The sequence below is a fragment of the Myotis daubentonii genome, chromosome 2 (genome assembly GCF_963259705.1).
Source record: "Myotis daubentonii chromosome 2, mMyoDau2.1, whole genome shotgun sequence".
NCBI classification, from domain to species: Eukaryota; Metazoa; Chordata; class Mammalia; order Chiroptera; family Vespertilionidae; genus Myotis; species Myotis daubentonii.
This window is the reverse complement of record NC_081841.1, coordinates 221,660,445-221,684,981: the sequence shown is the minus strand read 5'-3', so window position 1 is coordinate 221,684,981 and position 24,537 is coordinate 221,660,445. Positions and strand designations below refer to the sequence as shown.

General features: G+C 56.0%; 1 protein-coding gene across 1 annotated transcript in view; it reads left to right on the top strand.

The window, feature by feature from the left end:
* The first annotated feature begins 1,536 nt into the window (after positions 1-1,536).
* Positions 1,537-24,537, top strand: part of CSMD1 (CUB and Sushi multiple domains 1) — an 858,055-nt gene continuing 835,054 nt past the window's right edge. Inside the window, exon 1 of the mRNA XM_059685840.1 lies at positions 1,537-2,004. Coding sequence (XP_059541823.1) covers positions 1,902-2,004 — 103 coding nt within the window. The 5' untranslated portion in view covers positions 1,537-1,901. The remainder of the gene's footprint in view (positions 2,005-24,537) is intronic.

Below are 24,537 nucleotides of genomic sequence, written 5' to 3'. Positions count from 1 at the left end.
CTTCTGGCCTGATGTGAAGGCACAGAGGGGGACCCTCCCTCTGCAGGCCTGGTCCAGCCTCAGGGCGGGGTCCCCGGGCTCCCCCTGCTGTCTCCCTCCCTGTCCCCCCCTCACCCCCAGGCTGGGGAGGCAGAGAAAGGCCCTTCAGCAGCCTCAGAAGCTCCCTCCGTGCGCAGAGAGGAGGCCTCGTGCACACAGCCTTTCCTGGGGGTGTGAGGTCAGAGGGAGACAGGCATTGGAGCTGACATTCAAGGTTGTCTGCATCCACCATGGCCCTTTGGGAGCCTAGAGACCCGGGGACAAAGGGACTCCAGGAAAAACAAGACGGAAGTAACACAGGATGGACTGGTCAGCTGTTTCCTCTTGAAGACTGGGACACATGCAGGTGGATTGAGGCGCCAGGACCTTCGCCCACCCAGGTGGGGTCTTTGTGCCGCCCACCGCGCCCAGTGTCCAGTGGAGCAGAGGACAGGGTTGCACTCAAGGGCCCTCCTGGGCCTGCTCCCTCCCCCCCAGGGGGTCACCTGGACCTTTGGGAGAAGAAGGCAAAGGCTTTGCTCTCCCTCTGAAAGCCAGCACTCACCTTGCCTCCTCTCTTCCTGAGAAGGTGCCACCTGACCCCAAGATTGCCCTGCCTCCTGCCGTCACTGTTCCCCAGAGACTGCATCTGGGGGGGGCCTCCTCTACTGGAGAGAAGCTGGGGTGACCCGGTTCCTGCCATCAACTTCTGGGGCGTCCCCTTCTGTTCCCGGGCTGCGGGTCAGGCCCTTGCAGATCCAGAGAGCTTGGCCTCTTTGCTGCCAAAGCCCCCACCCCGTGGCCTGTGGGTGGAGTTCAGCTCAGGGGGTGCCCTGGCCGCCCCCATCCCAGCCAGACCGCCAGCACTCCCGGACTCTCTTCCCCATCTGAATGGAAGGTAACCTGCGTGTGCAGAGAGCGCCCCCAACCCCAGTCGGGAAGGGAAAGGCGCTAACTCCTGCACACAGTCCCCTGGCGAACCTGGCCAATAATAATAATAATAATAAAAATAATAATAATAACAACAACAACAATAATAATAATAATAGTTTTAAGGCACGTTTCCCTGGGGCTGGGGCGGGGCTGCGCCCTGCCCGCCCGGCTGGCTAAGTTATGCAGGGACCTCTTGGTGGTCAGCAGGGAGCAGAGGTGGCGAGACGGGGGCACAGCGCTGCCCCCCAGGTCCCTCCCGTTTGCAGGAGTGGCCGCTCCCGGTGTGGCTTGGGGGTCTCCCCCGCGCACCCAACAAGTCCGCCTCCCCAGCCGGCTCGCGGCGGCGCAGGGGCGGGATGGGCGCAGCGGGCGCGGGGCCGGCGCCGGGCCGGGCGTCTGGGTAGCGAGCCCGGCCTCCCGCCCGCTCCCTCCCTCCCCCGCCCCCTCTCCGCGGGGAGGGATGGTTGAGTCCGGCCGCCGCGGCAGCGGCTCCGTGCGCGCCGGCAGCCCGTCGCCTGCGCTCCCCGCCTTCCCCGCGCCGGCTCTCCTCCCCCCGCCCCTCCTCCCGCCCCCCGCGCTCGCCGCCTCGCTCTCCAGCTGCCTCCTCCGGGCTCCGGGCTCCGGGCGGCGCGAGCTCCTCTCTCCGCGCGCCCCTCCCGCCGCCTCGGCCGCGGCGCCTCCCGCCGCTCGCCCCGCCGCCCGCAGCCCGGCGTCCGCGCCCGCAGCTCAGCCCGCAGCGGCTCGGACCGGCGATGCTATGAGAGCGACGCAGCCCGGCGCCCAGAGCTGCGGGAGGCGCCGGCGGCGCGGGGCCGGGGCCGGGAACCGGGCCCCCTGCGCTGCCCGCCGTGCCCGCCGGTGACTGCCCGGCTCGTCCGCCGCCGCGCCCGGGAGCGGCGCCTGGAAGCGCCCTCGGCCGCCGCTCGCCGCCCCGGGGACCATCTGCAGCCATGACGGCGCGGAGGGAGCGCCGGCCGCCGCGCCCGCTGCCGCTCCCGCTCCCGGGGCCCGCGCTGCTGGTGCTCTGCGCGGGGCTCCTCGCCGCAGCGAAGGGTAAGGAGGCGCCGGCCGCGGGGAGACCGCGAGCCCCGCGGGGGAGGCGGGGGGCCGGGGCGCAGGTGTCTGCGGGGAGGACCGGGACCCGGCGCCGCGTGCGGAGGCGCGGAGGCCGGGGAGGCAGAGCCGGGCAGGAGCCTCCATCGCGGGCGGGCCGACCCCTCCCCCGCCCACCCCGGCCTCCCCCTCGCGGGCCGAAGGGAACGTGGCTGCGCTCGGGGTGCGGGTTGTTGGGCAGGAGAAGCCGGAGCGCGGGGCTGCCTGCGCCGTGGCCGCCTCGCCTCCATGGAGACGTGGGCGCAGCGGGTTGGGCGGCGGGGGCTGGTGCCCAGGACTTTCTCCGCCCGGGACGGCGGCGGGGACAGCGGTGCCGGGAAGCCGGCCTCTCAAGTCGGGGCGCTCGTGGGCGGGGGTGCCCCCTGCAGCGCAGCAGCTGGCCCAGCTCCCCGCGCCCTGCGAGCGCCCCGCGGTTGCTCCCCCCGGCCCCCCATCCCGGGGGTGAGGGGCCGCCTCTGCGAGGTCGCCCCCTGTGCTCCCAGCACTTTGCTCCCTGCGAGTTGGAGGGAGCGGGAGCTGGCGGGGATCCTCCTCGGGGGTTCGCTGCGCACTTGGGGTTCTCCCCGCTTGGGGTCGCGCCCGGGCCGGGAGCCCCGCGAACTTGTTTTTCTCCTTGGAACGAGTTGGGGTGTTTCCCACCCACCAGCCCCCAGGCGTGAGTGCGGGCAGGGCCCGGCCCGGTCCATTCCCGGCGGAAAACAAGCCCCTTTGATTGGGGGGGGGGGGGCGGGGGAGGGGGGAGGGGGAGCGGTCACTCCGCATGGTGGAAGTGCGTGCCCGCTCCGCCCGCGGGGCTCCTGGATGGGGCCCGTCCCTCTCGCCGGCACCCGCGCCGGGGAACAGCTGTCGGAGGTCTGTCTTCCCTGTGAAGCTCCGAGCCAGTCCTGTGTGTCCTGATCGCTGGTCACGGCTGTTTCCCACTCGAAGTTCCCGTCCTCCCGCTTCTCCCGTCCTCTGCTCCGTCCATGTTCTGCCCCGTCCGTGTCCGGGTGTCGGGGTGTTGGGGTGTCCCCGCGTCTAGGCGAAGGGCTGTCCCTGTGCCTCCAGGGCCGCCCGGGTGGCCGGCCTGGGGGATGGACAGGAGGGCAGATGAGGCGCTCCCTCCACGGCTCCTCTCTCTGGGCGCGGGCTGGGGAGAGCTGGCCACTGGGGACCGGCCCGCCTGCCATCGCTCAGCCCCCCAAAGGGCTGTCGGAGGGAATGCGTCTGTCCCGGCCCCCAGCACCGGGGGAGCCAGGGGCTGGATGGTGGCCCTGTTCCCATGCCCTGGGGAGGAGGAGCTGCTCTGGACACTGGCCTCTGCCCACCCACCTGCTGGGTCCCCAGGCCCCAGGCCAGCCCAGGGCGCGGGTGCTGGCGTCACTGGGAGGCACAGCGGGGCACCGCAGGCCGGTGGGCGGCAGGGCCGCGGGGAGCCCGCCTTGGCCGGGCAGGGACACCAAGCTGCAACCCGGAGAGCGCCCAGGGGTCGTCCCGGGAGGGTCCGCCCATCTGCGTGGAGGTGGGGCCGTGGAGGTGGGGCCGAGGCCGGGATGGACCGGGCTTGGCCCAGCGCAGCCCCTGGTGGAGAGGAAACACTTGCTAAGCAACCGCAACTCCACCAAACTTCCCGCCCCTCCCCCGCACCCTCAGCCCGGCCCAGCCTCGGGCCTTGGGCCCTTGGTCCCAGCTGTTCCTGCCCAGCACCTTCCGGGCGGCGATTAGCAGGAGCTGCTGCTCAGAGCAGGCAGCGGCCGCCAGCGCTGCTTGGTAATCCGCACACGTGTGCGGGAGGAGGCTGCCCCCTCGCGGGTGGGCCCGCGCTTCCTGGGGGCGGGCGGGGGCGGGAGCAGTAGGGGGGGCTCTCTGGGTCCGGGGGGGGGAGGCAAAGTCCTGGGCTACCCTGAAGCCTGGAGAGGGGCTGCAGGCCAAGAGCGCCCTCTGCTCCAGGGAGTCCCGTCCCGGCTGCAGGAGCCCTCACTGCACCTTGGGGCTGCTTGGCACGCAGGGTGCATAGCAGGGCATGCGTGCCACCTTTGTGCGTGTGTGCGTGTGCATATGTGCGCGTGTGTGCATGTTCCTGTGTGTGTGCATGTTCCTGTGTGTGTATGTGTGTGCGCAGGCGTGCGCGCTCTAGTGCCTGGCCCAGGCTGAGGTGGGTGTGCAAGTGCCTTCATCTCCCCAGTGATGGGGCCTGGTCTCTGCTCCTCCAGGGTGGGGGGGGGGTCAGTGTCCCCCTGGCAGTGGCTGCAGGCAGGAGGCTAGTGACGCCAGCGCAAGGGTCTCCCCTGTTCTCTCTGGCTCCTGGGGCGGGGCTGCACCCCTTCTCCAATCATGAATCCCTGGTGACCAGGTCCAGCCCTGCTGGGGGCATGGGCAGTGCTGGGGGCTGGGCCGGCAAGCACAGGGCTTCCAGGGGGAGGGGGAACGAGGCTGGGGGGCCACTCAGGCTGCAGCTGCTGCCACAGGAACTGCGCAGCTTGGCCTGGGTGGCGGCTCCCACTGTGGCAAAGGCCCTGGTGAGTTTCTGGTGCGCGGGGCGTCCTTCGTGATCTGCTGGGGAGTCCCGCGGGGCTGGAGGCAGCTGCAGCTGTGGCCACTGGAACCTGTGCCCTCCACCCCTGGCCATGGCTCTGGTCATCAGTGGTTCTCAACCTTCTGGCCCTTTAAATACAGCTCCTCATGTTGTGACCCAACCATGAAATTATTTTCGTTGCTACTTCATAACTGTCATGTTGCTGCTGTTAGGAATCGTCATGTAAATATCTGATCTGCAGGATGGTCTTAGGCGACCTGTGAAAGGGTCATTCGACCGCCAAGGGGGTCGCGACCCACAGGTTGAGAACCGCTGCTCTACTGCTCTAGTTGCTTGTGTGTTAAGCTTCACTAAGGCGTTGGGAGCGTCCGGAACCTGCTTTTTCCTTTTGGCATTAACGCCATCGGAAATGAGCCCCGGCACATCCTAGTTCTGCCTTAGCAGAGACCAAGAAGAGGGGGAAAGGGGAGGAGGCAGCCAGCAGTTTCCTCCAGTTCCTAGGAGGAGGGATTCTCTCTCAAGAGCTCAGATTCAAGCCCCTCAGTCCCTCAGCCCCTCACCTGAGGCTGATCTGAGGACTGAGGCCAGTTGGGGAAACTGCTTCTTAGCTGCTTGGGTGCAGGGAATGGTGAGGGTGCAGGGGATGGTGAGGGTGCAGGGGATGGTGAGGGTGCAGGGGATGGTGAGGGTGCAGGGGATGGTGAGGGTGCAGGGGATAGGGAGGGTGCAGGGGATGGTGAGGGTGCAGGGGATGGTGAGGGTGCAGGGGATGGTGAGGGTGCAGGGGATGGTGAGGGTGCAGGGGATAGGGAGGGTGCAGGGGATGGTGAGGGTGCAGGGGATGGTGAGGGTGCAGGGGATGGTGAGGGTGCAGGGGATGGTGAGGGTGCAGGGGATAGGGAGGGTGCAGGGGATGGTGAGGGTATAGGGGATGGTGAGGGTGCAGGGGATGGTGAGGGTGCAGGGGATGGTGAGGGTGCAGGGGATGGTGAGGGTGCAGGGGATGGTGAGGGTGCAGGGGATAGGGAGGGTGCAGGGGATGGTGAGGGTATAGGGGATGGTGAGGGTGCAGGGGATGGTGAGGGTGCAGGGGATGGTGAGGGTGCAGGGGAAGGTGAGGGTGCAGGGGATGGTGAGGGTGCCCCTGTTAGCAGCATCACTCAGACGGCCTCCCAGAAAGGACCAAGTAGTCCCCTGGCAGCCTGGACAGAAAGGTGTGTCACAATTCACAGTCCCAAAACTCCCAACCCTCCTAGCAAAGAGATGTAGCCATGCATTCACCACATTTCCACAGAAACCAGGTAACCCTCCCCCCCGCCCCCTCCCCCCCACACACAGAGGGAGGGAGAACATCCAAGCAGCCAACCGACCTGCGTGCTTCCACATGTCACCTTTTGACAGTTCATGTCTCCGAGGAGATCCCAGACCTCTCAGTGCCCAACCCTATCCTCAAGGCCAGTCACGCCACACTCTCCCTCCCCTGGGGCAGCTGGGAACCGCCCCTAAGTGTCTGTCCAGGAAACCCCTAGCCCGTTGGACTGAAAAGGTGGGCCCTGCTGAGGAGGCCGGAGTTTCTGCAGCCATGTCTGCCTTGGCAGGTCCTTCTGATCGCGTGTCGGGGGAGTGTGTTTCTCAGAGCGGCTCGGCCAGAACACGCTGCTGTGCCCCCGGGGCCTCTGCGGCTCTTGGTTTGGGCTTTTACGCCTTTAAAAGGGAAGAAAAGGGGAGGCCTTCTAACCACGTGGCAGGTTTTGTAAACTGAACCCTGTGACTGTGGGTGGGGAGAAGCCAGGGGTGGAGAGGCCGGGGCAGGCGAGGCCATGGCGGTGGACGCCCTGGTCATGGCCTCTGGGCCGGCTCAGGCCTGCGGAGAAGGGGAACCCCCAATTCACATGGGCTCTCAGGCCGCCAGCTCAGATGTCCGGCCACAGGAGGGGACTCGGAAGTCCCTGCTGGGAAAACAGCCCCTCCCGGGCCTCAGGGGACTGCGGACACGAACAGGGCTTTGAAAATGTCAAGAAAACGCTGCTGCTTCCTTTAAGAAATAGATCAGCTCCGCTCGGGGCTGGTGCGGCTCCCTGCAGGCCAGACAGCAGCGCCTGTAGACATTCCTAAGCCGTCCACATGCAAACCGCATGCTAAGTGCTCCGTGCTGGGCTGGCGCTCCGTGTGTCTCCAGTAGGTGTTCTGCTGAGCTCTGGTGGGAGTCAGCCACACCCCTGGCATACATGTAAGTTTCTCTCCGTTAATCCTCACCCAAGGCTATTTTTCCATTGTTTTCTAGGGAGAGTGGGAGAGAGAGGGAAAGACAGAGAGAAACATCCATGTGAGAGAAACACATTGATTGGTTGCCTCCTGCTTGTGCCCCAACTAGGGCCCTGGCTGGGGAGGAGCCTGCATCCAAGGTAGGTGCCCTTGATGGGAATCGAACCCGGGACCGTTTGGTCTGCAGGCTGACGCTCTATCCACTGAGCCGCACCGGCCAGGGCCTACATCCACCCATTTAAACTCGACGTTCCCTCCGGCTTTTTGTATTTCTTCTGGTCGGGTGCACTGCCTTCTCCTATGAGTAGCTGAGAGGTACTCCTTGCTCAGAGTGGGCACACACCGTGCCATCTTTTATGTTAATTGTCCTTGTTTGGCTCATCAGTCAGAGGGAGATGCTTGAGCAAAGGCGTAGACGTGCCAGGCCTGCTGCTCCCGCCCCTCGCGTCCCTGGGTCCCTGGGGGCTGTGTCCCAGCCTCGCCCCCTGCGCTGGTGGAGCTGGAACTGGGCTGCTGGACAGCAGGGGTGCCTCATGGAACAAAACCAGTGCCTCCCTGTGGCAGGGCCACTGCAGGGACCACAGACGGATCTTGTTTCAGACCTTGGGACGGGCTTGGATCCCCCACCTGAGGCACAGAAAGCAGTTGTCGGCTGGACTGCAGGCACAGCGGGTCCCGAAGGCCGTCAGCCCGAACCTTGCCTTCGGCCGTGCAGCCCTGCGCTCAGACCACCGACGTGCAGCTCAGGACAGCCGGCAGTGTGAGACCCCGTCCTCCTCGGTGTTTGCCGGAGTGCAGGACCACGGCGCTCTGCCACAGTGACCTTTCAGTGACCAAGTGACCTCTGACTAAGGAGGAATTCCTTGCCTAGCACTGCGGTTGCTAAGCAACAGGATGAAGCCTCCCTTTATGTACACAAACTAGAGGCCCGGTGCACAAAATGCGTGCCCTCAGCCCAGCCTGCACTCTCTCCAATCCGGGACATCCCTCTCACAATCCTGGACCGCTGGCTCCTAATCGCTCACCTGCCTGCCGGCCTGGTCGCCCCACGCAGCCTGCTTGTTCAGTCGTTTGGTCGTCCCTCACTAACCCCCCTGCCGGCCTGGTTTAGGCAGCCATCTTGTGAGGGCGTGAGGGTTAATTTGCATATTACCTCTTTATTATACAGGAGAGGTGAGAGTTGTTTCATTGGATTGGCTAAAAAGGGCATTGTAGGCGCTTGGTGGAGATAATTCACATCTTGTAAGCCATTGTTTTCCCCCAAAAGATCACCCTTACTTTTGCAGAGCACGAAACACTTTCCCCCCTTTGTGAGTTCAGCGGCAATGTCTTGAAACCCTGTGAGTCAAACACTAATTTTTGCGAGAGGAGAACGCCATCAGCTTTAGGGAAACCGCCCAATCTTTCTTTCCCCTCAGGCATCCAGCCGGCTGCGAGGTTTCATCATCCACACACAGGGTCTCATGTTCCAAAACCTACTTCTGAAAATGCGCTAAACGTTCGCCAGAGGAATTAGATTTCAGCAAGTTCACTGGAATTAGAGCCAGTGTAGAAGCTGACCCGCCGTCGCAACTTTTACCTCCACTAACACTTCCTCTTGTAAAGGAGAAAACTCACAGGCGCGAACACCTATTAAAAATCACTACCGAACCTTTTATTTCTCTCAAACGTTTTGTAATTTACTGATAGAAATCTCCGTGTTTATCTTACGCTGGTGTTGGCTCGAAGGCCATGAGAGGGAGAGGGCTTTCACTGTTGTCATTCTCTCCAAACGTAAGTAGAGTGAAGGGCAGACTTCCTGCCGATGCTGGTGTCTGAATGGAGATTTGCCCGCGTGGTTTCGAAAGAAGCAAGTCCTGAGTGATGCTTCGGGAGTTAAACATTATTCCTGTTACTCACATGAGATCAAGGGGAAGAGGGGCATGAGGGAGTCCAGTTGTTGGTGGCACTTAGCAGTGTGATCGGCCACGGATTGCTTTTAGAATATGATTGCAGCCTGAGATGTAAATTACATAAAATAGTGGCTCAGTTCCACGTACCTTTTATTTACTTTTTGTTTTATGTGTTTTGAAGACCCTTGATCTCAGTAAAATTCAAGGAACATGAACACCCGGATCAAGGAAAATCTGACTTTCTATCTGAACTATCCAGGGAATTGTAGCCACAGGAGTCCCAGCAGAATCCAGCAGGTCCCCAGTGTACGGTGGCCACACTCTGTCTTATGTACTAAACATGCCCTCCTTGTCAGTGGAGATGCTGGCATTATGACCATGGTGTCAAGCCTTTGAATACTCTCTTGCAAACGTTGTGTGCATAAGAATCACTTGAGGCCTGGCCAGTGTGGCTCAGTGATTGAGTGTCGATCTATAAACCAGGAGGTCACAGTTCGAGTCCTGGTCAGGGCACATGCCCAGGTTGTGGGCTTGATCCCCAGGGTGGGGTGTGCAGGACACAGCCTATCAATGATTCTCTTTCAGCACTGATGTTTCTCTCTCCCTCTCCCTTCCTCTCTGATATCAATAAAGTTAATATTAAACATTTTTTAAAAAGAATCACTTGAGGTCTTGTTTTAATGTAAATTCCAATGCCTCTCCCCCAAGTGATTCTCAGTAAGTGGGTTTGGATGGTGTTAGAAATCTGGATACGTATGTATGTATATGTATGTGTATATATATGTATGCACAGTGGGCCCTTGACTTACGAGTTTAATTCGTTCTGAGACCAAGCTCGTTAAGGAGCTCGTTAAGGGGCTCGTTAACTCAAATTTCTCTGTCAACTCAAGGCAAAAAATCGGCCCAGAGACAGCTGGTATCTCAAAACACTCGTTAGTCTGGACACTCGTAAGTCAAGGCCACACTGTATATGTATATATACATATATACATATATACATATATACATATATACATATATACATATATACATATATACATATATACATATATACATATATACATATATACATCCACCCACCCACTTATCCACCTGTTTATTCACCTCTCCATCCATCTATCCATTTGTTTTGTCTATCCATCTACCTACTCATTTATCTATCCATCTATCTCTCACTCCCTTTCAATAAAAACTATCAAAATCTAATACCCTATTTATTGAGCCTTCACAGGCTACTTTCCCCATGTTGATTTCATGACGAATGTACTATATTATGAAATTGTGCAATTATTTCCAAAGATTTCTTCATCATCATTAGTGCCTCCATTATCAGTGTTCATCATTCTATGTTATTTAATCTTTTTTTTTTTTTTAAGAAAAAACACGATTTAACAACGAAGTTGAGATTCAAACTTCTCTGTCCATAATGCTTATATCTTAGGATGTTTTCAAGGGATAGTTATGCGCTTTCATATAAAAACACTGTACCAATGAACTTTTTCTTTTACTGTTTCTTATACTCTGATTTGATTGGTCTTATGTTAGGAAGAGCTCAATGTTGGATTAAAATTATAATTATTTGGGGAGTGATCGCTAATGTATTAAAAGCCTTTGAAACTAATTGTGAATTCTGCGCTGTCTTCTCCCAGATGCTTGGTGCATTCCTATGCCCTGATTCAGAGAAACGTCTTTATTTCTCCTCTTGTCTTTAGTGGAAAGCATCTTTATTGATCTTTCACAAGAGAGTAATTTTCTACGTGAAGTTGACACTCATGTAAAATGTATGGGGAACTCTCCTCATTCATGTTCCTATAAACTCCCACACCCTCCACGTGCCTGTGGTTCTTAACACCTCGCTCCTCGACTCTCTTGAACTTTCACTTCTTCTGCCGTCAGTGGATGGATGGGTGACACCACAGACATTCCACTTCGGGGCCCAGGGTCACCCTCAGGGTCGCCGAGGGTTCGGCACAGCTCCTTCTGGGGAAGGCTTCGGTTTCCCTGAACTCACGGCACTGGGCACTGGGCGTTCTTTCAGGAAGCGAACGGGAGTGCGTGCAAAGGCCGTGTCTCCGTGTCACAGGGCCTCCTTTCACGTGCTGGTTAGGAAAGTGGCGCACTGGCCGCGGTGCATAACACAGCTGTGCAGGTTGCAGGCACGATGGGCGCTTCCTACAGCCAAGAAGAGGGGCCCTGGGCACCTCGCAGGTCCTGTTTCTGGGAGATGCTAACTGCACTGACAGACGCTTCTCTGTGGTGGAAATGGGAATTCCTTCCGCGTCCACCCTGCATTTCTTTCTTTTTTTTTAAAAATATATTTTATTGATTTTTTACAGAGAGGAAGGGAGAGGGATAGAGAGTTAGAAACATCGAAGTGAGAGAAACATCGATCAGCTGCCTCCTGCACACTCCCTACTGGGGATGTGCCCGCAACCAAGGTACATGCCCTTGACCGGAATCGAACCTGGGACCCTTGAGTCTGCAGGCCGACGCTCTATCCACTGAGCCACACCGGTTAGGGCTACCTTGCATTTCTTCTTCTATCGCATTCGTTTCCTCCTTCCTTTGCAGAATGTAATGATTGTGAACAACCTAAGACGGATCTGGCCATTAGGAGTGTGTTTTTGTGCTCTTGGCTACAGACATGAGGTAGCTGGTCACTAGCTCCTGATGCCTGCTCCATTTTACATGAACATGATGCACAATTTTTAAACATAAATCCTAGTACTTTTAATAAAGTTGTAGATGCTATCAAGAGAAAGTCAAGTGAAAGAAAAATCATCTCGTTACCGTTAAGTGGAATTACTTTTATTTAGTGATCTATTTAAGTGTCTATGTTGAGCCACTATCATTTGGAGGAAACAGACATCTGTTTAGTCTCAGCATCCTTACCAATGAAGACCTGGGAACCAAAGAAGAGATGTGCGAAGTCTAGCCTCTTAAACACGATTATAGTCGCCTGCTCACTTGAAGAATTAGGCCATGGGCGCTAGGCCGGGGTAGTGCAGTGGTTGAGTGTTGGCCCATGAGCCAAGAGGTCAGGGTTCAATTCCTGGTCAGGGCACATGCTAGGCTTGTGGGCTCTATCCCCATTAGGGGGTGTGCAGGCGGCAGCCAGTCAATGATTCTCTCTCATTCATGTTTCTCTCTCTCTTCTCCCTTCCTCTCTCCCTAAAAAGCACAATCAAAACATACTTTTTTTCTTAAAAAAAAAAAAAAAAGAATTATGCCCTGGACTTACTAGAATCGCTCAAGTCAGTAAAACAGCAATTCGAGATCCCTTACTGTTTCCCTGCATACTTTAATAAAGAAGTTGAAATGTGATTTCATTCTTCCATAAAACAAAACAAAAAACACGTAGTCACTTGACTTAATTAGTATTTATAATCAGCATTTCTTGAAATACTAGACTGTGATGGAGACGTTAAATGCCATGCAGGTATCAGAGTGGAGTTCCTGTAAGAGGCGCCCAGCTGGTCGTCCCAGGGAATGAGGAGAAAGGGGCAGGGGCCGCAGGCAGGAGGGTGTAGATGAGAGCTGGCCGAGGACAGACGGGAGTAGATAGCCCTACAGACACTTCCTCAGTGACCACCTGGCACGCGTTCCTGCAGGGCTCCAACCTGCCCCTGCCCCAGGCCTTCCCTCCTCCTCCCCTGCAGGGCAGTGGGCCAGGCCCTGCTTGGATTGGGAATCTGTTTCTTAGAAACAGACGTTTTGTCACGTTAAACTGTCTTCAAGTTCCATGCCCTTCCTTCCATCTTTGCTGCAAGTCGCTAATGGAACAAACAAACACACAACACACCACACACAGCCCTGCCTGGCCCCTGGCCTCCTGGCGGCGTGTCCCTGCCTTCAGTGCCGTGTGCCTCGCACCCTGTGCACAACACCCCTGCTTCCTCACGGACCTTCACAGCTCTTCCTCACTGGCCCGGCCTCTCCTCCAGCTTCTAGCCTGAGCTTCCTGCTAGTGACACGCCAGCGTCCGGCTCACCCTAAAGTCATCTCCTTGGATCTTCAAGTCCCCACGAGTGAAAGACATTCCTGCCACCAAAAAACACCATAGGGCTTCCCTCACTGCCCGAGTCTCCACGTGCTCTCATGACCTGGTTCTGTCCCTTCATTTAATGAGCCAAAGGCACGTGTTGTCAACGATTCGTGAAAAAATTCATAGAGAGAGAGAGGACCTGCGGAAGGCGTCAGGTGCAAGACCTTCCAGTCACTGTTCATGATGCATTTGTCTATTCACACACCTGGGTGAGGACTTGATTGGCTTTGAAACCTACATCCAAGCTATTACTCTGCTGCACGTATCGGATTCGTTTGTGTTTCCTTTTCCCATTTTTTTTTTTTTTTTTAGATTCCAAGCAAGGTATCTGGTGTTGGCATTTTCTTCTCGTGAAAATGATGTCATGCTGTCAGAGCTGGCTCAGATGCGTCAACCGACCTACCACTTGGATCTTCATGACTGTTTTATCTCGCAGCTTTTAATTTAAGAGACTTACATAAGAGGATTATGGCACAAAGGAGAACTAATCAGTCTCTTTCTTCTACCCCTGCAATTACAAAAAGTACCTTTCCGGCATTTTTTTAGTGGCAACGGGAGATGAAGACAGGACGGGCTGTCTGAGCGTGTAACCGATGGGGGGGTCTCCTGACCTGGACGCACGGGCTGGACTCCCCGGGATGATTGATGTGTCCTGGCAAATGTGTTTTCTTCCGTTTTTATGATGGATGGACGACAGGAGGCCTTTTAAGGAAGAGGGTGCCACATACCGTCAAGTGAGAGAGGACAAGGTGAAGTGCTGTCACTCCCACTGGGCGGTGGGTTCCCTTTTACATGCGAGAACGGGACGGTGAGCGGGACGAACACAGAGCTGCTCGCCTTAGAGACCGGGCGTCCCTGACTGTAGCCTTAGCTCGATTGCAGAGATCCGAGCTTCTGTCCTCGGGCCTTTTCGTGGCCGCTTATTTTTTGCCCCACGTTGAGGAGAGGGAGGGCAGGAGCCAGAGGCACTTAGGGCAGATTGTGTTGTTCTGTCTTCTGTTCCCTTGTGGACCCCCTGCAGGAGCTGCACCACCCGGAGCCACTGAAGGGCTAGGGCACAGTTACAGGAGGGAGAGGAGGGGTGGCCTTCATCCGGTGCCGTCTGCACTAGCTGCCTGTTGCTGCTGCGTAACAACACACGCCAGCTTCCAGCAGCGCACAGTAGGGCCTCCCAGATTCTGTGTGTCCTGTGAGTCCCCTGTTGCTGGCCTCCCAGGCTGGGACATTATTCTCACCCGAAGCTCAGCTGGGGAGGGACCCATCCCCCCAGGGTGCCTCATCTCCAGTGGTGGCAGGCATCCCCCTCCTTGTGGCTCACATTCACTGCTTCAGGCCACCTCAAGTTCCTGATGGCCATCCACATGACCTCTTTACATGGGGCTTCCTAATGTGGCTCCCATCCCGGGGCAGAGAGAGAGACTTGGGGAAGTCAGGAGCCACAGCGTGTTTGTAATCACATGATTATGGACACATGATTCTGTTACCCTTTTCTATTGGTTAGAAGCAAGGCTCAGCCCAGTGGGCGTGGCTCAGTGGTTGAGCATTGACCTATGAACCAGGAGGTCATGGTTTGATTCCCCATCAGGGCACATGCCCAGGTCTCCGTTTCGATTCCCAGTAGGGGGAGTGCAGGAGGTAGCCGATTCATGATTCTCTCTAATCATTGATATTTCTCTCTCTCTCTCTCTCTCTCTCTCTCTCTCTCTCTCTCCCCCCCCTTCCTTGCTGAAATTGATAAAAAGATATTTCTAAAAAATAAAGAAGCAAGGCCCCAGTCCTGCCCACCTCAAGCAGAGGAGAGTTACATGGGGGGTGGCCACAGGGGGCTGGGATGGTGGGGCCACCTGCCCACATGAACGTCCTAGAATGTGTCCACATAGAAAGAGCCTCATAGTCAACAGGCAAAGGGCCCTGGACCTGAGTGAAAACAGTTAAGTTGTATTTTGCAGAGAGAACGAACCTAAGCAATAAAGGTAGGAAAAGATCCCCAAGCTTGTTATTTATCTAAGACTTGTAAATGAAACAATGCTGTTGTTTCTCCAGTGCAGTCTGGAAACAACTGATGCATCAGGTGTTAGCAAGGGCGTGGGGAGGGCCTCCTGCAGGGTCCTGCTGTGTATGGAGAGCAGGTGTCTGTGGGGCTGCAGATTACTGGTCCACGCCCGTAAGTATTCTTCACAGCCGCTGTATTAGCCCAGACACTAGCATCGCCTGCAGTGACCAGTGCAAGCGTTTTAGCTCTCTCCCTCGTAGTGAAAAGTTGGGCAGAGCTTACACGCCCATCGTCCTAAAATAGCTAAGCAGACTGTGTGACACGCTGCACTGCCCACATGAGAGGGCTTCCGTGGTGAAAGCTTGAGTTGAACATTCACACGAGCATGTGTATTTCATTTTCGTTTCTCGGTCAGGAACAGGCAAGCTACACCGATGCACAGGTAAAACTAGCTATGAAGCGAAGGCAAAACTGTGGAGAGCGAGCGGCTACAGAGTTCGGACAGGATCAAGCCTCGGACTGACTTGTGGCCAAGCCACACCCACGCCCCAGCTTGGAGGGTAAAGCCAGCGGGATGGCTATGGTTGTGAGCTTCGCCTTACGGCCCAACCCTGCAGTCCCAGGGAGCTAGGGATGTGGGCTGCAGGGGATGGTGGGGGGTGAGCAGGGAGCGCTGCCTAAACAAGGCTTGGTAAAGTTCAGAGAATGGCAACAACAGGAAAGAAGCAGATTGGAAATTCGCGAGAACATTGTAAACATCTTGCCCTTGCTTTGCTTCCTGTGCTCTGACTACAACATAAAGCGTTGGCTTGCAGACCGTGTCCCTGTGTCCTCATCCAGGCACAGTGGTCCACCTGGCCCCAACAGCATTCTCTTGTCTGACTTCTTCAACCCTTCACCGCCCTCCTCAGGCTCACCCCTGGCCGGGCTGGACGCCGTCCATAAAACTAAGTTCACACACAAGGCAGCGTCGGCATTTCAGTGTGTTTCCATCCTTTGAAAACTGTCGTACTTTTTACCTAAAATAATTGTTCTTAGAAAGGATTCCTTGAAACAACCACGACAAGAAAGACAGTAGCTCTCCGTGAGCGAGTTGATGCGCAGGCCACAGACGCGTGATACAGTTTTTGAACGTGCAGTGACCTTCAAGTTTCTAGGTCCAAGGGGCTGGCTTTACTTGTGTCCAGAGGAGTGGTGTGCCTTGCACAAATGCTTTGGGACAAATGCTTTGGGACAATTCAGACCGAGCTCAGCCCAAGTAACTGATCTTCTCGTGGGAGCCCAAATGCCTCTTTAAAAATAATACTGATTTTAGAGAGAGAGGAAAGGAGAGGGATAGAGAGAGAGACGTTGATGAGAGAAAACATGGATGGGCTGCCTCCTGCACGCCCCCTACTGGGGATCAAGCCGGAAACCCAGGCATGTGCCCTGACCGGGAATCCAGCCCGTGACCTGCTGGTGCATGAGGGGATGCTCAACCGCTGAGCCAGGCTGCCGGCCCAGATGCCTCTTGATGACCCTCCGCACCTGCCTCCCTCCGGCCTCTCGATTCCCTCTCTGCTGCACCCGAGTCCTGGGGAGGATGGGATGGCTAGGAGAGCGCTGGGTGCACATTTCAAGCCTGAAGTCCTGGCAGCTGGGGAAGTGGAGTTGGCACCTGTGAGCTGCTGAGGTGGAGAGGACCACAGGGCCTCAGGACCCCCTGGTAGGGGAGACTGTATTTCGTATCAATACGGATCGAATGGCATGTTTGTCGCTGCAGAATACTTCATTCGAAAGGGCCAACGCTGAACTGTTTTACGTGAGGGCGGCTCAGACTAGGACCCTTAGCCGCTGCAGGTTCAAGCTTCTGAATGATTGAGGCCTTGCATTAGGAGATCGCTTTCAGGAGGGAAACCAGCTCATCACGTAGATGGCAGCTGGTGTTGGGAGAGGCGTGATCAGTCTCCGTGGTCATGAGCTCGGGGTTCGTTCCGGCGAGGACAGCCCCTCAGAAACGCTGTGTTTTGTGGGTTTGGAGGCCTCCTCGGGGCCGCTGGACAGTCAGGTTCGGTTCCTGCGTCTGCCATTCACAGCGGGAAACAGAACTTGGAAAATAGAAGCTCCACACCGTCGTCTCCTCTTCGCAGAGCGCTTGTCAGCCAGGCCCAACACTGTCAGGACTTGATGCATTGGCACCAGGAAAGGCTCGCACTGCGGCCGCCAGTGACTCACCTTAAACCATGTTATCAGCCGTTTCCTTGTGGCGACTAGAGGGTCAGACCCTCCCTTCCAGAGGCGATGACCTGGGGATGTGGGGGAAGCCCTGTGTCCGGAGAGCCGTGTGCCGTAAGTGGACACTAATCTTTCTATTTGGATCTGACTGGGTGTCTTGTGTTTGGACGGATAATCCTGACACTAGGCCCTAGACTTCTGTAGGGAGTGTACAGTGCTGTCGCGTTCCTTACCGTGTTTACAGGTAAAAATAGAGATCGCCCGTGAGGCCCAGTGATCATCTGACCTTGTGGGTCACATTCGTGTCAATACAATTAGATGCTCAGTCATGTCACCTGGAGAAGGTGCCCTCTCGGGCCAGGAAGCCGTGGGCATTTGAGGTGGCCCTGAGGGGCCAATGGCAGGGAATAGGGAACTTTCCCGGGGAGGTTGCTCTGGAGACGACGCTGTCGCACGGCCGTTGTGCTGGTGTGCGCATCGCACAGCCCGTGGTGCTCCTGTGCCTGGGAGAGTTCACCTGTGTCTCTCACGGCTTCTTGTTGCCCAAGAGAAGTGGCTGCGGCTGTTTTTAGGAAGAAGGTTGGATGGTGGGGCCTGCTGACGGAGCCGGGGAGAACGGCTCCGTGAGGGTCCACCGGGCGGCGTGGTGAGCTGTGACCTCTGACCGTGCGGGACGGTGGGTCAGTGGGCCTGGCGTCATTGGAATCTTTAAAGTGCGGAGGGCCTTGCCCTGACCCCAGCTCCCTGCCCGTCCCAATGAAGCTGGCGTGTCCCTCAGCACTCAGGCAGGAGCGTCTGGCATTCTCCTGGTGTGGGTGTCCCGGCCCAGGGGCTCCCGACTCAGGGATGGTTGACTTGGCATTGAAAAGCCGCCCATCCCGCACCTGCCTGCTCACGAGAGTCCGAGGACCTGAGTGGAGATGTTAACGGGCAGGGCCATACGCCATACGTGTGAAATGCCAAGTTGTAGCATCGTAAAACCCCCCACATTGTGACTTTAGGAGGAGATGGTCTTTGCAGGGTTGCATGATGGAGAGATGGGGAGAGCTTCAGAGCAGATTACCTAGAACGGAGTGCAGGAGTCAGTGCAGACTCCCCAGGCCCAGGCTCAGGGAGGGGGCTGGGGTGGCTCCGTGGTTGAGCATTTACCTAGGAACCAGGAGGTCGAAGTTCAATTCCCAGTCAGGGCACATGCCTGGGTTGTGGGCTTGATCCCCAGTGTGGGGCGTGCAGGACGCAGCCGATCCATGATTCTCTCTTATCATTGATGTTTCTCTCTCTCTCTCTCTCTGTCTCTCTCTCTGTTTCTCTCTCTCTCTTTCCTCTCCCCCTGAAGTCAATAATAAAAAATAATAGTGTGAGACAAGGGATTGCTGCCCCTTTGGAGGCAGTTAGCACAATATTTGTAGTTAAATTGTTGGCGAGAAAACCAGGGTTTGGGTAGCTCCATCATAACTAGGGCCTGATAACTCACCCTGACATTTAAGAAATTCTTACTTGAAACTAAACAGGAGTTCCGTTCCGTCTACTCACAAGGCCCCTTTCTGAGCCGATGCCTCCTGGTAAATGCAGTGACACTGTTCAGCGATGGCCGTCTGAGCCAATCAGGAGACAGTATCCACCCTTCCCCTCAGCCCACCGCAGGCCACTCTGGGCGCCCCAGGCAGTATCTGCTTCCCCCCCCCTTTTCTGTGCACATAACACTCACAGGTTGCCCTGGTCTCTGCTCCTGGCCATTCGGCTGCTGTCCTGTCACATGGTCCCTCAGGCGGAGCCTCCAGGAGCCCAGGATGGTGGCTGCCCTTCGGCCCACATCTTGAGTCTCCATCCATCCCACGGAGTGTCACCTGTTCCTCCAGAGGCAGCACCTGCACCTGGGGCCTGCAGGGTGTGTGTGTGTGTGTGTGTGTGTGTGTGTGTGTGTGTTGGGGGCGGGGTTCTGGTCCAGGCTCTGTTCCCTTCTGGGTGGAGACTCCCGGGCGTGAATGTCTTCATCGGAACAGGAAGTGGTTTGAACCTCCCCCCCCCCCCACTCCCTTACTCCTAAGGCCAGCAGCGATCAGCGAATCGATACGCACTTAGAGGGTCACAGCCGAGTGGCCTGGAATTCAATAAGGCCACTCGCCGCCAGGAGGGAGAATTAATCCATGTTGTGTGTGTGCTTAATTTTCCCTTTCCCGTCCTTGTTTCCAATGCACTGGCCTCAGCACTCTGCAGTTTTTCTCCTCGAATGACATAAAGTAGATACTTATTTTAATTAGTAGAAGTTGAAATTAATTACTCTTGGAGCCCATTTCTCCTGATATTTCACTGCGCCTTCCAACGATAAGTCACCTTGGTGTGTAACCATCTCACTTCGCGGGGCCCGGGGTCACACGGATTATCTCTGTTCCACGATCTTGCCCTTCTGGGAAGGTACGTGTCACTGAGCTCTGGGGAGAAGCCTCCGTTCGCAGCCTTATCACTCCACGTGAAGACGCGCCGGGAAACGTGTCTGTTTTCTCAAAGCATTTGCCCTCCATCAGTTTTGGAGTTGAATCTACTGCCTAATAACTTTCTCCTCCTTTTCCAAACCCCAGTGCCGACTGAGCAGCTACTTAATTCTGTGGGAAGGTTGGCACCATCGCACAGTTCTGCTGCGGAGCGGCACGCGGCACCTCGGGGTCGGCTGGGCGCCGTGTCTTGGCTACTGGTCTCCCGACAAGGGCTTGAGGCCCCTCATCGCTGCGTTGTGTTGGAGAATGAAGAGCGCGGACGCTATTCCTGTCTCTGCCTTGATCGTGGGTCTAAGTCTCATCGCTCTTCTCCTTGCCTTCCCCATGTCGCCGCGAGAGACCTCCAACCGGTAGAGAATCTTTACAGGAGTTCATTTGGGGCAAACGGAGGCCCTGCTGGGGAGAAAATTCTTGAATGGATCAGAGAATGGCAGTTTTGCAGCTTCTTTTATGCATTTGGAATGAAGGAGGGATCATAAGGAAGAGGAACAAGCAAGGCTGGGAGTCTCTCATTGGATGACAGGCTGGGAGTCTCTGTGATTGGATGACAGGCTGGGAGTCTCTGTGATTGGGCGACAGGCTGGGAGTCTCTGTGATTGGATGACAGGCTGGGAGTCTCTGTGATTGGAAGACAGGCTGGGAGTCTCTGTGATTGGGTGACAGGCTGGGAGTCTCTGTGATTGGGTGGCAGGCTGGGAGTCTCTCTGATTGGAAGACAGGCTGGAAGTCTCTGTGATTGGGTGGCAGGCTGGGAGTCTCTGTGATTGGGTGGCAGACTGGGAGTCTCTGTGATTAGATGACAGGCTGGAAGTCTCTGTGATTGGATGACAGGCTGGGAGTCTCTGTGATTGGGTGACAGGCTGGGAGTCTCTGTGATTGGGTGACAGGCTGGGAGTCTCTGTGATTGGGTGACAGGCTAGGAGTCTCTGTGATTGGATGACAGGCTGGAGTCTCTGTGATTGGATGGCAGGCTGGGAGTCTCTGTGATTGGATGACAGGCTGGGAGTCTCTGTGATTGGGTGACAGGCTGGGAGTCTCTGTGATTGGATGACAGGCTGGAGTCTCTGTGATTGGGTAACAGGCTGAGAGCCTCTGATTGGATGACAGGCTGGGAGTCTCTGTGATTGGATGACAGGCTGGGAGTCTCTGTGATTGGATGACAGGCTGGAGTCTCTGTGATTGGGTGACAGGCTGGGAGTCTCTGTGATTGGGTGACAGGCTGGGAGTCTCTGTGATTGGGTGGCAGGCTGGGAGTCTCTGTGATTGGATGACAGGCTGGAGTCTCTGTGATTGGATGGCAGGCTGGTAGTCTCTCTGATTGGATGACAGGCTGGGAGTCTCTGTGATTGGGTGACAGGCTGGGAATCTCTGTGATTGGGTGACAGGCTGGGAGTCTCTGTGATTGGGTGGCAGGCTCATCAACAAGATCTCTTGCTGTCTTGAGGGATGGTTCCCTTCTGAGGGTCTGAAAAAAAGGCATTTCAAAGGGGTATTTGCCTGGCTGCAGAAACAGTGATCAGGGCTGGCTCAAAGCAGAGAAACCTTTCATGGGCCTGGGGTGGGACTGCCCACCCAGCCCTGCCCAGGGAGGAATTCGTGATCAGACCACCTGGTTAGCTTGACCACAGAGCCGCTTCCTGTCTGCATACAGACGGTGAAGCTCTACGTTGTTGGTTTTATTTGTTAGACAGTTAGCTACACAATGTCCACTAGGGTTTTCCTGAAGAATCCTGCACAGAGAACTGCCTCTCAGGGGAACTCATTTTTCTTTGGTGATCATTCCCTTCAGCACCGAATGGTGCATATACATACCTGCAGAACCGTCTAATGTCCAATCAGAAGCTGTAAATAGCCCGCCAGTGTTGCTCAGTGGTTGAGCATCGGTTCGATTCCTGGTGAGGGCACATGGGTTGGACTCGATCCCCAGCGTGGGGCATGCAGGAGGCAGCCAATCAATGATTCTCTCTCATCATTGATGTTTCTATCTCCCTCTCCCTTCCTCTCTGAAATCAATGAAAAAATATATTTTTAAAAAGCTGTCAATATGTCTAAGTTTTAACCATGCAGACTGGACATGGTCAAAGGCCCTTCCTCCCCCTTTAATACCGCAGCTCAGCTCTGTGTCCGCAGGCGTGGGGGTCAGCTCCGCGTCCGCAGGCGTGGGGGTCGGCTCCGCGTCCTCAGGCGTGGGGGTCGGCTCCGCGTCCGCAGGCGTGGGGGTCGGCTCCGCGTCCGCAGGCGTGGGGGTCGGCTCCGCGTCCGCAGGCGTGGGGGTCGGCTCCGTGTCCGCAGGCGTGGGGGTCGGCTCCGTGGCCGCAGGCGTGGGGGTCGGCTCTGTGGCGTGGAGCGTGTCCCTACAGCCATGGGCGGCTTCATGTTAAATCCTTATCTTTTTTTTTTTTTTTAAAGATTACATTTCCTTTTATTTCAGGAAACAGGTAGACTTTGGGACAGAAGGTTTGAGCGGGTTGATGGGGTTGGATTTCCTTTTGGTGGGAAAGGCAGAGGTCTGAGCCTCCTCATGGAACCCCCAGATTCTCTGTTCAATCCGGGGTGAATATCAGGGAGGTGTGGGCCGGTGCAGCCAGCCCGTCGCCATGAGGGCTGAGGTTACAGGGCAGGCGGGGAAGGGGTGCCCTTCCCGGGAGAGGGTGCTGAGACGCCTCGCAGGGGGGTATCTGTGGGGACAGGAATTAAAGGCTTTGCCCATCTTACGTCTGATCCCGGAGGCGCTCTGATTTCTTGCCGCGTTCCGCAGGAAGGACCCTTCAGGTTTCAGAAGTTTTCGCGTGTTTATGTTGGTTTTTAAAGTCACATGCGTCACTTCAGTGCAAGAAAGATTCCGTAATCTGAACTGGGGAAAGCGATGCCTCAGTACAACCAAATCTCATTTTCCGTTCAAGGAACTTTCACATCGGCTGCTGAAATTAATTTAAATATTGATTCGGTTAACCTCACTGCGCACCCCCTGTAAGTCATGTCCTCTGCTAGCGGCAATAGATCAAACGTGAATGAGGTGAAGTCCCTGCCCTCAGGCATTTACAATTACAATAAGGAGACTTTCTTCTCGGTAATACGATCAGAGCAATCAAACAAACTCTAAAAAGATTATGAAGTGTGCGACAAGACGCCGGCTCTTCAGAGTCAGTGATGTGTTTCTCCGGGGGCTGTTCCGCTGAGTGAACACCAGACAGCCTGCGCGTCCTGTGACTGCCCGAGCGTCCCCGGTCCTGGAGGTTTCACGCACTCTCCTGTCTTCTTTGTAAAGAGGAAAGTTGTGGAACCGCAGGATCAAATCCCAGAGAAAATCCAAGTGATTTGTAATTTGTAATAATGGTAGCTGAACGGACGAGTTAACCACAGGATACTTACAAAAACGCCCTCCAAAATGAGGCGTCAGTACCGCCATTGATGGAACAAACATCCATGCAGTATCATTTTCCCCAGACATCAGGGGCAAAAATCCGGGGGAGAGTGTGGTTCACAGGGCGGAGTAGAGCTCCTGACCTCGCGGTTCCTATCACGTAGATAGACGACGTGTCATCGTCACGGCTCCTCAGGAACAAGGCTCCCTACCTGAGGCCAGACTCCACGCAGGGTCCTGTGACCATCTTATTCCTGCTGCGGAATATGAGGGTGCTACTCCTTTTGTCAGATAGGCCCCAAACACCTGGGAACAGGCTGTCTGTTGCTCACCCACCTTGTCTTAGCTTTTTTCTTCTTCTCACATTTCCCCCCAAGTCCCTCCAGACGTCTTCCCGTTGTTGGCTTCTGCTTCGGAGCCAAATGCTGGTCACTAACAGCTCATTATCGGATGGAGGACGTGTCATGTCTGCTCCCCGTGCATTGCTTTTATGGGAAATTCGTTATAAACAACCACGCACTCACGTGTCGGACTTCACAAGGGTTTCACGGCGATTTCCTCCCTAAGAGGAGCCAATGGAAGCAGTCACCTCGCCTCTGAGTTCTGTGTGTCGCCGTCCAGGAACGATGATGCGATGAGTTCCAGAGGAAAGATAACTTGCGAAGGTTGATAGCGTTTGAACAGAGTCTAATCATAGAGCACAATTCGTCTCAAAAAGTGTCCTTCAGCCGTAGATGTGCAAGGAAGTAAGAATAATACTGTATATACATTTTCAGTGCGTGCCTCTGCCACTAGAAATTACAGTCTTAAGGGGGTGATTAGCATAGCCTACTGCTAAATCCATTGCTGACGGAAAACTCGAGAAATCATGTCAGATAAAAATAAGTCCCCTTCCTTTCCTTCTTGAGTTTCATAATTACGGCAGCGAGCACCTGCCAGCCAACTTCACTCCAGAGACCAGATTACGGCAGCTTGAGTCAGTAGATGGGGAGCGGGAGGAGGCCCTCCTCAGTCAGCCCCCGGGGGGTGTCGGCCGGGACGGTTCTGTGGGGTCGGAGTTCATTCCAGATCGAGGATGAATGTGGAGGAAATCCACGTTGCAGTCATTCCTAAGAGGTTATGTAAAAAGTTTTAATCATTTTATCAACATATAGGTACATGATGGTATTAAATCTCTCTCTCTCTCTCTCTCTCCCTCTCTCTCTCTCTCTCTCTCTCTCTCTCTCTCTCTCTATATATATATATATATATATATATATATATATATATATATATATATATATATAATCTCAGAGAGGAAGGGAGAGGGAGAGAGGGATAGAAACATCCATGATGAGAGAATCATGAATCAGCGGCCTCCTGCACGCCCCACACTGGGGGTGGAGCCCACAAGCCGGGCCTGTGCCCTGACCGGGATTCGAACCCTGACCTCCCGGTTCATAGGTCCACGCTCACCACGGAGCCACGCCGGCCGGGTCCGTCTCACAGGCTCGGCATCGCCTCACGCTCTGGGGCTGCTTCTCGTGACAGAACCACAGTCTCTGGTCCCCGTTCACGTCGCCTGTCGCCAGCCTCGTGGTGTTGCAGCACCTTTCTGACGACACGGCAGAGGCACCGAGTGGGTCCTGGTGGCTCGCTGTGCTGTTCATACAGGGCAGGGCGGAGAGCACCCGGCCCGCGGGCCTATAGG